Below are 17,372 nucleotides of genomic sequence, written 5' to 3'. Positions count from 1 at the left end.
GAACAATGATTTCACAGTTCTTGCAAGTCAGTTACCTCATTTATGTGCTACCATCGATTTGTTAAGGAACTAAAAGGACAGTAGCCACAAGCTCTACTTATTTAGGCTGTAATGTACAGTAATTTTCAGAGTTTTTTCTGAATTGGAACTGGTAGTCACTTGTTCTTCATATTGGCTTTCTGCCTGATCCAATCACCCATGCCTGTAATTTGTCAGAGGATTTTAAATTTTGTTCTTTTGTTCTACAGTGCTTGCACTCCTCCCCAGACTTAAACTGTTTGCAAGTTTAGTAAATCTACCCTCCATTCCCTCAGCCAGGTCCATCCGTAATGTTATTACTGTATAACACTGGATCTGGGACAGACAGCAATACCCAACTTGACACATTTTTCCTCGTTTATTAATGATCAGTTACTGTCTGCTGAGTGCAATTCTCCAATCACTGATGCATTTACCCACGAGTCGGCTTCCTGAGATCACTTCTCAGAATGCCATCAGGACTGCCAAAATGCTTTCTAAAGCCAGAACTTCCCTCTGTGCCCACAATGCCCATACCTTTCTCAGGCTAGAAAATTGATTTCAGTAAATCTCTATCAATTATTACTTATCTGCTGACAAGCTTCCAGGTACTTAACCAATTATTCAACCATTTTTCTTGGAAGCTGACTGGGCTAGATTTTTCAGACTACTACTTTCAGCTCTCAAAGTGAAAGAAACACTAGACTTGCTCTTTTCTTCAGTGTTCTGACACATCATCACCGAATTCCCCAAAATAACCAAAAGGGTCTGTCATCTCATCAGCCCTTTTTTTTTTTTTGGGGGGGGGAAGAGGGGGGCAGCAACACAGGGACATGACAGGGGGAGAAGCAAGGGGGCATGTTTTATTTTAGGATGAAGTTCAACAGGCTTAACCCATCTTAAAGTATCCTACTGAAGTACTCTCTTAATCTTTCCCATATTAATTCAAAGCTACATTTTACTATTTCATTCACTGGATTAAATCTTTCAGCCACCAGGAGTCAGCCACGTGACCCTTTCAGTGACAACTGGCACAATAAAAATTCAGTAAATCCTCTGATGGTCTTAGCAATGCATGTTGAGACCCACACCGAGTCACAGAGGAGTCCTTCCCTGGTTTCTTACTGATGTTTATAGGATTACCTTTTACTGTAATTCAAGCCCTTCCCTTTCCCCTTTGTCTCAAAGATGATTCTGGGCTCCTTGAGGCATGAAATTCAGCCCGGCTCACTCCATAGCTAGCTGTAGGCTCACCTGCTCAAGCAGTGCAAACGCACTTTCTTGCTAAAGAAAAGGCAGGCAGTGATGAGGCAGCTCATCTCCATCTGATCAGCTCCTTATGGGCCCTCAAGGAACAAGCGAGTACTGTGAGGCCTCAGCATAGTCCAAGAACTCTTTTGTGGTGACCTGTCCAAAAATCTTGGCTTTTCTCCCTGCAGATGACAGCTGTTCTGTAGTCCATGCAAGTCTGAATACTCTGGCCACGTGCAAGGGAGCTAGGCATTGCTGAGGCTTACCAGAGATCTTCTGCACCTTTGTGTGAAAAAATGTCACATTATCCACTTGCTGTTTAGAGCACATTTAATTCAAGTCATACTACAGTAAAACACTCCAAAAATATTTTTGTTGTTAAAAAAAAGACACTACATAGTGTCAGTTCAGAAGTCAAGATTAAATAAGATTAGGGCATGATAAGAGCCAAAGGCAGAAACAGGGAAGAGATGAGAAAAGGAGAAGCCCTTGGTGACCAGATTTCCCTAGGACACAGCTTCACAGCAGCCTAAGACTAATCAGAAAGGTTTCCCTTAGCTGGGTAAGTGTCCTCCAGAATGGCTGAGAACACATCATACCCACCTTCCCATCTGAGTCTTCAGCCCTTACAGAGACCTCCTTCCTCACGTGGTAGAGCACATCAGTTTTTACAGACATCTTCCTGTAGTCTTCCAAGGATGGACAATCTTTCTTCCAGAGACTTCCGATGTGATCCTACGAGCAACTTGCTGGCTGTCCTGAAGAAGGGCAGTCACCATCCTTCCGCCCCCCCAGCCATGCAATCTTTCTCCTTCCTCTACACCTCCAAGTCTGTTTCCTTTTGATATTACGGTAACAAACTGAATCACCTCCAAACAGATGAGGCAAGCACTAGATGCAGCTGGAATATGCAGAGAGGGTCGGGAAAAGGAAGCAAAACTGTACATTTTGGCAGCAAGCTGTTAAAGCAGTTCAGCATGACTCAGTTTCATCCTCATCCTATTCTTTCCTTACCTAGCAGACAATGTAATTGTTCTTAATTTAAAACAGGCACTGTTTCACTTTCATAGACATAAATTTTTGTATTTCTCTGGCTAAAAAAATAGATATATATCCAATTAAAGACTGAGAACTCCCTGGTTTTGATAACTTTCACACGCCTAATAACTCAAAGTACACGTAAACACAAAATAATTTACAGTAAACTTTGTTACATCAAACTATACCTTAATAAAATATTACAGATGTGTCCACATTATGTCAGTCAGGCTTAACATTCCTATCCCTAGGGCGAGATGAGCCATAAAAGTAATTTTACTACCTTAGGGCAACGGTTTCCACCCTAGGAACTTTTTAAAATCAAACTTGCATCATTGCCACAGAAGGGCATTTTTCATAACTAAGAACTAATCACATGAACATAAAAGATGCAAACAACGTGACTCATTACTAACTCTTGAGAGAGAATAACACAACTGCAAACAAACAGCTAGAAGTGCTTTAAGGATAGTTAGAAACTGGATATATACGGCTTGCTGAGGCTTGGCAACTTTAGAGGTACTCTGCCAAACTCCCCCCCGGAGCACGTTAGATAGGGTGTGGGTTTCTTTCTTCATATTGAGGACAGCCACTGTAGGTGACTACAGAGCAGGATCCTCTTCAGAATATCAGGAACAAGAGCAGCTAGCTGAATCCATTACAGTATGGAGAATAGCTCTCATCCAGCATGCAATTTAATAGTCAAGTCTAATAATATAAAATTTTATAACTGCAATGGCTCACACAGGAGCATTACAGATTTGGGAGTACTGGCATATTTCAAGAAAATAATGATGCCGTACGAGCTGTGATAAAATGTAAGGGAAATAAAAAAGTACATCTGCCAACTAGCAGCATAATCTCTGCAGTTAAGGAGCTGAGGATTTGCAAAAGAATCACTGAGAATAGTTTTGGGAAGGGTCCAAACAATACACCCGCGTCAGAGCACAACATCAGGGCACTAGGCACAGCAAGAGCATGTAGCTTCTTTTACGTGTGAGAGGATTGCGACTTAGAACTCAGCTATGCAACCAGATTACTGAAGTGCAACGCCACACTACTTGAGGATCAATTTTGCAACATTACTGTAACAAAATGAGTGGATTCCTCAAAGCACATGGAGATCACTTGCCAACAGGACTGGATGACAACCCTGAAAAAGCATTTTAAAAATAAAAGCTGAAAAACAAAGGCAAACATCACAAAGCCTAAAAAATTGTCATTACAGAACAATGAGCTAAGTCCTATGTTTAATTTAAGATTAATAGATCAATCTACATAAGACCCTTCATAAACAGATAGAGTAAGATTAAAAGTAACACTATCAAGATTGATATGCCAGTATTTTTATGAGATGAGCTCTTCAGTTCAAAACATCCCCATCATATCAGACAACTCAGAGTTGCAGCTACAAAGATCTGTTCAGGCACTAGCCTAAAACAGGACGCTAATATGGAAACATCTCTATTTAGAGCATATTCCTTAAGACAGAGATGCACATACGTTCAGAGCAGCCCTTCTCCGCATTACTCATCCAGCCCAATCATAGATGTGCCAAGTCTGAATGACGTACTTATCACTGCAGCTTTGGCAAGGGACCTGGGAGCCTTACTGGGAACTGTGAAGACACATCCAGCAAGCCTGTCAAAACAAGGACTGTTCACAAATAGCTAAGAGGATGAGACAGAACCATCCTCACATGACTTCTGCAGTTGTACCGGAAATCTGTGGAAACAGTCGAAAAGCATTAGAACAGCTCCTTGCTTCACTGTAGGAGGATGCCAGCCTGTCAGGATACTGATCTTAAGCTTCTTCTAAAGCAAAAGTAGATGTGCATCATCTTTGAAAGAAAAACACAGCATCCCTGTTGGTGGGATGCAGATTTCTACTGCTACCACTTAGAGCTAGCACCATTTGTCTGCTCAGCAAGTCTTGCACATCAGTGCTGGTTCCACACACGTCACGTGGGTAGCACTGGTTCCACAGCGTGATAAATCTGCTGTTCAGCGGGGCAACATGGCAGGACTGGGATGCACGAGTGCTCTTTTGCTTGTTTATGTTACAATGCAGCTTTTCTGAAGTCTGTAGGACAGATCTAGCCACCCTTGGAATACCTCCAAGGCCACAGAAATGATAAGAAATTATAAGAATTATAAAGACCACCACCGCTACTTGGCTTGTGGACACACCGCAGAGCAATTGGCTATAGAAGCTGATTCTGCTTTTCTCTTTGATGTCAATGGATGTTTAGAAGTCTCAAATCCATCAAGTTTAACAGCAGGGATGCTGAGTGCTCCCTCTAAGTGTGGCGATGAGGACTCTATTCCAGGTGTGAAAACATAAGTTTGTTCCATTAAAATTGAGGATAGTGTCATGATCTACCAGTACCGGGCAGGTATGGCAGCCAGCTAGATGTCTGCATGAAGCAGGTAGTCCCAGCTGTGTTTCAGACAGAACAAGTCAGATGTTTGGCACATATGCAGAGAAGGACATTTCTGAACATACAAGGGACCTTAACTACAGATGTCTGGGAAGCCTAGTAGCCCAAATCATGCAATAGCAGTTTTTAGAAATACCCAGGATTAGTTTGCTTAAAATTAGATGGATTTGGATTTAGACAGGACTTGCTCAGACTAAGTTCTGCCCACACCTTTTAACCAACTTTTGCTATGAACGTGAAAGAATTCAAATGCCAGGTCTAAAAATCTAGGTTCAGCCCCTGCCCAGCTTCCACCAAATGAAGTTCATCTCTTGCCTATGGAAGATGCAAAGCCACATTCCCAGACAGGTGCTATAGCACTTGAAATTTGACTCATCAGGAGAAATCCAATGCCCTGTCAGCAATGAAAGCATCTTTATAGATCAAAACTTAGGAACCTAAACACCAGGTTTAGGTCCTGCACATCTGTAATGGACAGGTTCCTTTCTTAACACTCTAGTTTTGCACACACCATCCTGCAGAATTAACTCTCCCCACAATGAGAACTAGCCTAGAGTGAAGCAGCATCTAACTTTTAGATACCAAATACTTCAAGCACAAAGCAGCATATTCCAAATCACCCAGGTTCTGAACTCCTAGAGCTTTTCATTAGGAGCTGCACCCCGCATTTTTGAAAATCCTACCCTAAAACAATCCTATTATCTGTGTCTGTACAACTTAAAAGGCATATTTTTTTAGTCAAGGATATGAAGAAATAATGATAGTTTTATTAAAGATCAATTTCTGAAAAAAATAAAGTGCTTCATAGTTGGGAAAATGAGGAAAAAGGGAAAATTCCTCTGGAGTTCATGTTTTGTAATTGTGATTATTTTTTTTTCTCCATGCACTAGAAAGATATGTCCATTGTTAAGAACTTAACTTTCAGTTCAAACAAGAAGTTGTTCTGCATTCAGGATCAGGTATCTCAAAACATTAAAAAAAAAAGCACTTTACAATAAATTGTAGTTTACTTCTCAGGCCCACTCCAAAAGAATATTCCATCCATCCAAACCAGATACACCTGCCATCAGCATCTTGAACATCACTATTTGGAAAGGTTGTAAAGTCAGCAGGCAGTAAGGATTCAGATTTGCATTTGTTCTAACTTAAAAGTTAAGAGGAGAACAAGTACAACTCAGAAGTTTAGGACCTAAGCAATACCTTTAAATTATAGATTAACTATCAGAATTAAACATTTCAGTCCTGGGACATTCCTTCAAGTGCTTAATACAGTAGTAAGTTCAGAAGCTGCAAGTTTTGAGGAGGAGAAAAATACCATAGACGTTCACATTAATAAAAACTGTCGGGACTCTGAAGCGCTGAGCTGAAGTGATATACTTACTACATGTAGGAGAATCTTCAAACTCTAAAGAGCTCACAGTAATAAATCATGATTTATGTTTAAGCAGCTTAGCAGAAGCAGAGTCACTATTAAATCAATCCACGTTTCGCTTCTTCCTAGGAAGTTCAATACATTCTGGTGAAGAGCCCCATATCCAGACTTCCATCCCAGTAGGAGCTATGCACATGTTCAGCTTCATGTTTGCTCTGAATGTTCGCACAGTCTCCACCTTTATGCAAGATATTTGGATTCTCACAGTAAGGATTTTGACATAATTCTTCAAAATAGCTCAGAAAAAAAGGAAGCTGTGTTTTATAGGCAACCTGGATATTTTCTCTGGGGAAAAAAGCAGATACATTTATAACAAGCAAAATTAAGACTCAACATTAGTCTGCTGTTGTAAGGGAAGGCCCCACATGTCCTTCTGGGCGATTAACACAGGAGGATGAGGAAACTTAGCAGATCTGGGTGGCTTACCTCCAAGATAAGCCTTCCAGAAACCAAAATTCCTCTGTCTGACCCCCTAAATATATCACTCTTCCTAGAGGTGAATCTAGAAGAAAGGTATAAATATGGTTTTGTTAAACGTGCTTAAATTGTCTATTTCGAAGAAATAACCCCCTTTATAGCTACGAATATGATTGAAGTGCTATCACTCATGCAGTCTCTCTGACTAGGAAGACGTTAAAATTAGTCCAACTTCCAGATAATTTCTGTAACAACCACATCTCACTAGAGCTGGTCAAGAACACTAGAATTTCTGATTCATTTAACTATCCAGAATTGGCAAGTGTCTTCATTTAGAAGCAGAATTTGTTTTAAAGTTTAGGGTATTAACAGAAAATGACATCTTACCACAACCAAAACAAGGCTTTTATTTCTTCTGAGAAGTATAGTCAAAATACATATTTAGAGGGGAAAAAAGTGATTCTCAGTTTTATTTCTTCACTTTATCTGCAAGAAAGCTGACTTTGCAGAAGGCTGCAAGAGAACAGATCTACACTCATGTAATAAGATGTATTATCAATATGAACTATAATCTTCAGCCTAAGAGCCAGAAAAATGTTACAGCTTGTGTATTTCAAGTTATTTTAGACTATTTTAGGAAGGGATGAATCTTTGTCCTTTGCTTAATCTCACAAGCGCTGCTTTATTTCCCTATCCATATCCAGAACTGTTTCAGTACTGACATAATGGGTTGAATATCTACTTACTTATATGGACACAAGTTACCTTCTACACGTGAATCAGTTTGCTTGACTACTTCAACTGTAACTCTGCTCTGCACCCCAGTAACTACCAGTATTTTAGGATAAACCTCATAATAGTTTCTACAAGAGCATAATGTTTTTCAAAATGCTGTTGTAGGCCACTGTCCAATACAGGAACTTGTGATGAGAAAGTCAAATTTCACAAAACAGCTGTGAGCCAGAGAAATACAATTTCTAAGCAAAGACATCGTCTGAATAGTTATGGCTACATGGATTATTGAGAAGCAAAAACATGAGCAACACTGAAAGGGTTCATTAGTTTCACGTTATCTGAGCACAAAATTACCATTCTACATGGCATGACTCTGATACACATGCACACTACCTAGAAGTAGATTACTGTTTTCAGTGCAAAGCCTCAAGTCCACCCTGAAATCTTTTCCTGAAGTCAAAGCAGAAAATACAAAGTAGCAGATGTTTCTTTACACTCTTTACTAGGAAAGGCTTTTCACTCATTTCTGACAATCAGCTTTTTTTAGCAGGAAATCTGCTGCATGCTGCCAGCTTTCAGCTAAGAAATAAAAACAGACTATTACATGCTTTATTGTATTTATGATTTGTAACTCTAGATAAACCACCAATCACTATAGAATGAGCAGCAAGATGAGGACTCATTTGGCATCTGTTCCTGCTCAATTCTAACAAACATATTCCTGGTCACCATGGTTTATGCTTGATACACCAGCAAGATTTAAGGCTCACTAGTTTCTAAATGTTCATGAGCCTCCAACATGGTAGAAGCTGACTACAAAAGTACAAAAAAAAATCTAACCTAACCCAAGTGTGACAATAGCACTACACATTCAGAAGTTTTGAAAGCTCACACTACAGAGGTAGATTTGGAATATCATTCATATAATCAAAGCAGTGAAACAATTCTGATGCCTTCTGAAGGGACTTCAGTCCAGAAACTTGAGACCTCTGAAGACTCCGTTGAAGATGTTAAATGTTTGCTTACAAGGTAGAATGCTGTATTATAACATACCTGGGAAGTTCAAATTTGCTCCAAAACCTGCAGAAAACTCTGGACTATCATTTCATAGCTAACAGCTAAATGAGCGAACTATTTCAATCATACTACAAGTGCTGCCAGAACAGGGATAGCTTTGTGGAAGAAAAGTAATTCGTTGTTGTACCTGCAAGTATTTTCTTGAAGACAGCACAAGAGACAACTGGGAAATAATATACTGGAAGTTCTGTTTCCTAAAGTTCCTGCAATTATTGATCAAAGCCAAGTCTTTTAAGCTAAGGCTATCCTCAAATTTCACTGCTACTTTTCCTCACTGGGTGATACTGGATGTACAAATCCAGTTGGCAAGTTCAACACACAAATTTCATAAACCACCTCTAGTTCATTTTAAAGGCACAGTACAGTTAATGTCAGGTTTCCATCACATGAAGTGTTCATTAGAGATGAATTCTTGAGTACATATTTATTACATTAGCACATACAAAATCTTTTAAAACCTTGTCAGTCAAATGGTTCACTGAACTCCTGAGTTCAAACTTCAGTGAGGATGTGGCAGGTGAAGAATAATTCTGATTATAAATGGTGGCAGTTATTTACTGCTTGTATGACAGAGGGTGACAGCAAATGTCTGAAACAACTTTCAAACTCTCATGCAGAAGCCTGCTTCTTGCTAGCTGCAACAAGCAAGGGGCGGGTTTTAATCTAGGTGTTAGCCAGATTTACAAGAATCTTACTGAATCCTTTAATTGAAGAGACAAGGGACAAAGCCACCAATTCAAAGGCAGATCATTGTATTTCTGCATATAGACTATTTAGACAGGAAACAGGACTGGATTGGGAAGAACCTGGAAGTTAAGAAAAGCCTTGAAACGGGGAATACCTATAGCAACATATACCTAGGGACTGGGCAGGCATCTTGGCCAGTGACCCCCTAAGCCTGCAGACAACATAAAAGCAGCTATGTGGCATGAAACCATCATCTTCCTCAGTCAAGCAGTGATCTCCCCAGTGAGAAGACAGATTCAATACAACTCTGCAAAATTGCAGCCCAATCTTACACTTGGAAAGATTAACAAACAAATATGTACATGATACAGCCAAAGAAGGAAGTGACAATTATCACTGGTTAAAGCTGAAGATGAAATATAAACAAAACCTACAAAAGAGGAAAACATCTGAGCAGTTAATTTTATTTAAATTAGCTCATGTAAGTTTTCCACCAGGAGATCTACAAAGATGTATACTCTAACTTCTTCATACCCTCTGGATGCAGCCTCCAGACAGTCAACATCAGGTTCCACCTTACATTTTGAGTTACTCAAACGTCTTATAAATAATTCCTTGTGAGTTTCCCCAGTGGTCAGGTTCAAATAGTGTTCAGCTAGTTCTAGTCAAAGGGAGCTCAGACTGCCTAGGCAAGTTTCAGTACATAATACCAGTGTTTGAATGCATTTCTGTCCTTTCAGAGGTCTCATTGGTAGCAAACAGATTGATTGCTATTAGTTGAGCAGGCTTGACTGCATATTTGAAGCTTATCATCAAGCAGCAACATCAGACCTGCTTCCAGGTTGCCACATAAACATGTACATTACTGGAGCAGTTGGCACAGAAGGCTTGTTAAAATACTTGTTTTGTTCGTTCGAGTCCAAACATCAGTTCCCTGTGTTCATGCATTAACTAAGCAACTCACCTAAGACTCCTTGAAATACTGAAGATGAATTAAAATTCAGAAGTTCCTGAGAGCCTGCTGTTCTGAAATAATGCAGGAAGAGGCAGACTGGTTTTGAAAAAACTGAAAAAACCCTGTCAGTTTTAAGACTTTGCAAACATGTAAGTAGGACATTAGTAATCCCCCTATGTTTCAACAATTATTTAACAATTAGTCTTATAAAAAGATGACCTAGGTTAGATCTCCATGTGCTTGCATGGACTATAATTTCCCTCAGCCAGCATTACAAGTTTAAAAACCTGTACTTGTAAACATTTTCTCTTTCTGAGTCTGTCAAAGGATGTCTGAAGGTATTTTTCAGCCTCAGAAATATAGCTCAGTAACTGTACAGCTAAAATAACATTACTGTACAAAACCAACATGAATGACAAAAATATTTATGAACTGTGTTTATATAAACATATTGGCTTGTAAACAAGTTGACAACATTTACATTAAATAGTGAAAGAAAACTTTAAACTAGACAATTTGCATTAAAGAGAAAAATAAGTTAAAAATTAATCACATCTTAATTATTCCATTGGTTATTACTAAGTCAGGCACCTGGCAGTTTCAGAACTGAACTGTACTAAAACACTGCAACAATGCTGAATATTGTTATTTACACTAATGATTTCCTTCGATAGAGCAAAAGCCACCTCACCTCATAGTTACCTGAGGATGCTCACGGTAACTCAGTGGGGATAACAGTACAAAAGTGACTTATTCTTTACGACTGGGAACTCCCCTTAAGTAGATGGTTTTGGCGTACTTTAAGGACAGTCTCCTGTTAGCTACAGTTTTATATGGGAATCCCAGAAATGCCAGCAGAACTAATGCAAAAGTCAAGTCACATCCTTCTGAAAGTGTAAACCTCATCCAAATCTTTCTAGCAAATGTTTACACCAGATGTTCTGCAGGATTTTAGCTAGCTTTATTTACTTATTTTTTTACTATTTATGAGCTTGAATAAAAAAAATCCTGCAAGTTAGGCATGAAAGTATTTAAGAAAACTCAAGATAACAGAAAAGCATAATGAATCATGAAATAGTTACAACAGTCCATCAAATTATACATCAGAAAGTTACATATAAGTTTAATCATAAACCAGTATTTTCTATATATTATTCAAACCCAGCTTCAATATTTGTTCCAATATAACAGTGATACTCAAAAAGTGATATTCATTTTTTTACCCCTTTAAGTGAGTATACCTATTTCCTCTATTTTTACAGGTGCAAGGATGCTTATTTGGATACCAATTCCACATGGATATGACTTTCAACATAACTTTAAATTGCATTTTTCCATCTTAAAGGCAAAAGGCTATCAACGGTAATAAGCAGAGAGTTCATCGTCACTCATGTCTGAATCATCTTCATCCACTTCACCTTCAATGACTGATTTCTTGCCTTTGCAGCATGAAACAATTAATCCAATTAAGAAGACCTGCAAATTTAAAATAAGTAGTAAAAGTTACTATTATTGAATAAGTTAAGGGGCATGCAAGGGCAATATATATAAAACTGAATGGCAGTGTGGTGATGCAAATGATTCAGTGACAACTACTGTAAATTATGCAGTTGATTCAGCTGTAATCAAAGTACTTACTGCAATGAATGCCCAGTTCCCAAAGTAATAGGCAGCACTGAAGAACCAAAATTTATGGAGAAAGAGGTATGTCCGAGTAACAATACACTGATCTAAAAGGAAAGCAAGTAGTACTGATTAACACAGAACAAAAAAATCAGCTAATTCCAATTTATAAGATAATAATTCAACAGTTTCAGGGAATATTCAGCTCTGAAGAACAGTTACCCTCTGCTGTCAATGAGTGCTGGTCAGTTTTTAAGAAACACCTTTTAGAAGCACAGGAGCAGGCAATTCTATTGTTCTAGGTCAAGCAAGTGGGGCAGAAGGCCAGCTTGGCTGAACAGGGAACTCCAAATGGAGCTCAAAAGGAAAAAGACATTGTATGATCCCTAGAAGCAAGGTCAGGCTTTGCAGGAAGAGTACAAAGCTGTGGTTCGTTTATGTAGGCAGAAGACAAAAAAGACCAAAGCTCAATTAGAGTTAAAACTGGCCAGTGTTTCTGATAACAAGAAGGGCTTTAAGTATGTTAACAGCAAGAGGAGGTCTAAAGAAAACATTGGACTGATACTTGTTGAAGACTGTCGTCTGACTAACAGGGATGAAGAAAAAGCAGAGGCATTCAACACTTTTTTTTGTCTCGGTCTTTAATAATACTGATAGACCTCAGGCTGCTGGGTCCCCTGAGTTGGAGAACCATGAGAGTGGAACAGGGACTTTCCATTTTGCGGACACTGAAACTGTAAGGGATCAGCTGAATGTTCTCAAGACCATGGAGCCTGATGGGATTCACCGCAGAGTACTGAAGGAGCTGGCAGATGTTATGGCAGGACCTCTCTCGATCATCTACCAAAGGTCTTAGGAGTCTGGGGAGGTCCCTGCTGACTGGAAGCTAGCCAATCATATTCCAATTTACAAAAAGGGCATGGGGAAGGACCCAGGGAACTACAGACCTGTCAGTCTATCCTCAGTTCCTGGAAAAACTATGGAGAAGATCATACTGGGTACTATTGAAGGGCATTTAAAGAACAATGCAGTCATCAGGCACAGTCAACATGGGTTCACAAAGGGAAAGTCCTGTTTAACCAATTTGATATCCTTCTATGATAAGGTCACCCACCTAGTGGATGAAGGAAAGGTGGTGGATACAGTTTTTCTGGATTTTAGTAAGTCTTTTGATACTGTCCCTCACAGCATCCTTCTGGACAAGTTATACAGCTGTTGTAGTGAATGGGGCTACATCTGGCTGGCAACCAGTCACCAGTGGTGTTCCTCTGGGTTTGATTCTAGGACCAGTCCTGCTCCATGTATTTATCAACAACCTGGATGCAGGAGCTGAATGCACCTTAGAAAGTTTGCTGATGATCCAAACTGGGAGGTGCTGTTGACTCTCTTGAGGGACAAGAGGCCTTGCAGAGGGATCTAGGTAGATTGGAGCATTGGGCTATAATTAATGGAATGAAATTTAACAAGACCAAATGCTGGATTTTGCACCTAGGATGGAGTAACACCAGGCACAAGTATAAACTGGGAGAGGAGTAGCTGGAGAGCAGCCCTGCAGAAAAGGACCTAGGGGCCCAGGCAGCCAAAAGGGCAAACCCCATCCTGGGGTGCATCACACAGCATCATGAGCCAGTCGAGAGGTGATTATCCTGCTACAGCAGGATTGGTGCAGCCTCACCTTGAGTACTGTGTACAGTCTGGGCCCCGCAATTTAAGAAGGATGAGAAGATAGTTTAATGCATCTAGAGGAGGGCAAAGCTGGTGAAAGGGCTGGAAGTGATGTCCTACAAGGAGTGGCTGTGGACTTTGGGCTGGTCTAGTTTGGAGAAAAGGAGGCTGAGGGGCAACCTCATTGCTCTCTACAGCTTCCTGAGAAAGGGATGTGGAGAAGGAGGTGCTGAGCTCTTCTCCCTGGTCTCTAGTGACAGGATGTGTGGGAATGGTTCAAAGTTGCACCAGGGGAGGTTTAGAGCAGGCATTAGGAAGCATTTCTTTTCTGAGAGGTGGACAAACCCTGGAACGGGCTTCCTAGAGGGGTGGTTGGTGCCCCAAACCTGTTAGTGTTTAAGAGGCATTTGGACAATGCCCTTAGCATGCTTTAACTTTTGGTTAGCCCTGAATTGGTCAGGCATTTGGACTAGATAATCATTGTAGGTCCCTTCCAACTGAAATATTCCATTCTAAATGAAGTTTACTCTCTTCTACCAAAAAGGTATACAAGAGGAATACTTGTTATTATGTATAGTGAATGTGAAAACACGTAACACTTAGCAAGTTACACAGCTAATCCAATTACTGTTGGGTACAATTTCTCCTACAGATGTGTTAACTATTGCCTGTTCTGACACAGATCCTAATTACTTACCTCCCATTTTAGATAAACCGTAGCCATAAGGAGACAAAGCAGATTCTCTAAGAAAAACCAGATTTCAGTACTTTGAAAAATATGTCTCTACCAGGATTGTGTAAGTTTTGTAAAAATCAAAGTCAACTACAATGTTGAGTCGTGAAGGCAAAAAACCCCCAACCACATACTTGGACTTTTGTGACCCAGACAGCAGAACACTTATTTGTACCCTGACAGTGCTTGTTAAGTCTTACTCCTTCTCTAACACCAGCCACATCTAAAAATATGTAGTATCGTTCTCCATTACAAAGTGGTGGATTTTAACAGAATTAAGAATCAAATTGTCACGTCAATTTTTAAGACTGCAGACAGGTAGCATCAAGGCTTGCATGGGACACTGAGCCTGTCACATTCGAGAGGTCATGTCAGAGGGCAGCCAGCAGGACATGTGAGCCAGCTGACAAATCTCTCCAGTGCAAGGAGGGGTGCACTGAGTTCATGCTAAAGGTATAACATGATCTCCTGTTTTTCTCATTTACTATGCTTCAAACCCCACCGAAGGCCCATTTCAGAGCAGAAATGGGCATCTCAGCAATTTTAATATTAGAGAAAGTAAGCAACCCAGAATTTGCCTGTGTCTCTCAGTTCTGACCCCAGGTATGGAAATACCCGCTAGGTGCAGATGGAGTACATAGTTCCCACCTCCTGAAGTTGAGTGATATGCTGCTGCTTATGTAGTTTAACTTTTAGCAGCCATCTAACAAGCTAACAACCATCAGTTTCTGAAGATAAATATTTTATTTAAAGATTCAACTTCCATATGAGATAACTGCTGCTTTAACAATACCACATACTATAGGTCACTATTTCCTAGGGAGAAGAAAGTTAAAAGCTAAGGATAGGTCTTTTTCAGGAAGGTCTGTTGCTTGACCTTGCCGAGATGATCCCTCCAAACTAAATCCCTACAGTGTCTAGAATGATTGTATCTAGAGAGAGACAACTCCATTCCTTCAACAGTTCTCCAATGACTTATACTTGATGAAACTAACAGAAGAATTTAAAATACTAAGTTAAATACTACTTAATGCAGCAGACTGATTTCTGGGATCTATTACACAGTATCAGCAGACAAAAAAAAAAAAAAAGAAGTTAAACTGGGGTTTCAGAACTACAAGACACAAGGGATACAACACACAGCTAGGCACATTCAGCAGATTTAAGTGCAAAACAACTTAATTAGAGAAAGTCTGCTTCTCCACTAACACAGATTGAAAGCGCAAGGAAGGAATTTGGCTGAACTAATCCCACCTGGTTTTCCAGACTAGATCTCAGTTATGCAGTGAAAACTGATTTCCCCCCACCCCCATTAATGCCAGTCAATAGTACTTACCCCACAAGAGAGGGAAAAAAAAAAGTAAAGTAGCACATCACTCGCAGAATTCCATGTTACCATGACATGTCCATAGAAAAGGTAAAGTTTCCAATAAAGTAAGAAATGCTGGTAAAGTGAAAATGCTTCATAATTGCAGATAGCATTGTCAACACCATCTGCAGCTCTCCAGCTGGTTACTTGAATTAAAAAACAGCTAAAAGACTTTCAGATGGCTTTCTACAGTAATTGGATTAAATAGATGATGGTAAATATTTTAGAACAGTTTGACCTTGAGAAAACATCTCTATGGAATGTGTCACAAGTTCAGCTAACCAAATTTTAGTTATTCCTTCTGAACTAAGATTTTACCAATAGGCCGACACAACATGACATTTTTAATCGACTTATTCCTCCATATGACATAATTTAGAATAAGTTATTCATTATAACTACTTGTTATCCAGAATGATCATTGTGAATATTACTGACATACCTTAATTTGGAACAAAACTATATGTGGAAAGCTACCAAGCCTTTGATACATAACTGCCACCACTTCAAGAATAGAGCATATTACATAGTGCTGACCAAGCAACGCCAAACAGCCAGGATTCAAGACAAAGCATTTTTTTAAACAAAGGATAACAAGTGCTAATAGCCAAGACTACCTGAAGAGTCAACTAAATTTTATTGCAAGTCCACTGATGGAAGTTTTTCATTCTGGTGAATTAGAAAATTCTTAGGCTTAATATACTAATATTTTCAACCAAAGCCTTCTTCCAAGAAGTGACTTAGCTAAAGATAAATTACAAGGATAAAAAAAAATCTGTTGATAAACAAATCTAAAGCCTAAAAAGTCATTTCATGCACTGAAAACTCATAATATGAGAACTTGTTTACAGATAATGCAGTCTGTCTTTTCTGCATCTCAAAACAGTGAGCTCTTGCAAAACCATATAGAAGGATATAGTTTCTCAGGGAAAGAAGTTACAAATTGTTTTGAACAATGTAATTTAAAAACATTGGCACTCTTTGGCATTCAATACTGAGGTCACACTTGTTTTACCTCTTCATTAATCAACTGGACAATGAAACAGATTACATCCTCTCTAAATCTGTAGATCAAACTGGGGAGAAGTGTGGAACAGAGGCCCAACACATTAGCTGGTAAGATTCAGAGGAAGCCTATTTTTCCAGCCCCTTGAAATAATCCTCAAAGTTTAACCGAGACAGAAGTCCTGCACCTGGAACAAAGTGACACCATGCAACAGTGCAGGCTGAGGGTTGACCACATACAGTACATTGCAGGTGACCTCATGTCCCAGTAGACAAACAGAACAAGTAGTTACCAGTGCTTATCTGCAACTCAAAGCCATAACCGAATTCCAGGCTTCACTAACACAAGTACAGCCAACAGGTCCAGGGAAGTGATTGCTTCTTTCTACTCTGACTGGAACTGCATATACAACAGTGCCATTTTGTAAGCACCCCAGTAAGAAAGAAGCATTGACACACCGGATTAAGTCCGGTGGAGGATGACTGCAACAGCTAGAGCACATAGCATAGAGTGAAGATGTGTTTGTTCAGCTTGGAGTAAAGGTGCTCGCAGCCGTGTCTTACTGCTACCTCTGCTAGCTAGTGGGGACCTACAAATTACAGGGTGAGATTCTTCCTAGACCTGCACAAAAGGACAACAGATAACAGTTGCAGCAAGAACAACAGATAACAGGCCGCCAGATCAACAGGAGCCGACTGACAAAGCGTTCTTCCTCCAACTCTGGGAGGCTTCATACTCACAGGCTCTCATCCTGCTGGGGGACTTCAACCACCCTGACATCTGCTGGAAAACCAACATGGCAAGCTGTAGGCAATCCAGCAGGTTTCTTGAATGCATTGAGGACAACTTCTTAAGCCAGGTAATAGACACCCCTACCTGAGGGGATGCGATACTGGACCTGGTGGTCACCAATGCAAGCGAGCTCG

The 17,372-nt window shown here is 39.9% G+C and overlaps 1 protein-coding gene across 1 annotated transcript in view; it reads right to left on the bottom strand.

Annotated features, from left to right (window-relative positions):
* Window positions 1-5,448: 5,448 nt before the first annotated feature.
* LMBRD1 (LMBR1 domain containing 1) overlaps window positions 5,449-17,372 on the bottom strand; it is a 104,338-nt gene continuing 92,414 nt past the window's right edge. Inside the window, exons 17-18 of the mRNA XM_035895621.1 lie at window positions 11,689-11,780; window positions 5,449-11,526 (exon numbers count right to left, since the gene is read on the bottom strand). Of these exons, the coding sequence (XP_035751514.1) occupies window positions 11,407-11,526; window positions 11,689-11,780 (212 nt within the window). The 3' untranslated portion in view covers window positions 5,449-11,406. The remainder of the gene's footprint in view (window positions 11,527-11,688; window positions 11,781-17,372) is intronic.

This window comes from Egretta garzetta, unplaced genomic scaffold (assembly GCF_000687185.1).
Source record: "Egretta garzetta isolate BGI_Z169 unplaced genomic scaffold, ASM68718v1 scaffold55, whole genome shotgun sequence".
NCBI classification, from domain to species: domain Eukaryota; kingdom Metazoa; phylum Chordata; class Aves; order Pelecaniformes; family Ardeidae; genus Egretta; species Egretta garzetta.
The sequence above is the reverse complement of the archived record's forward strand: the minus strand, read 5'-3'. Positions and strand labels throughout refer to the sequence as shown.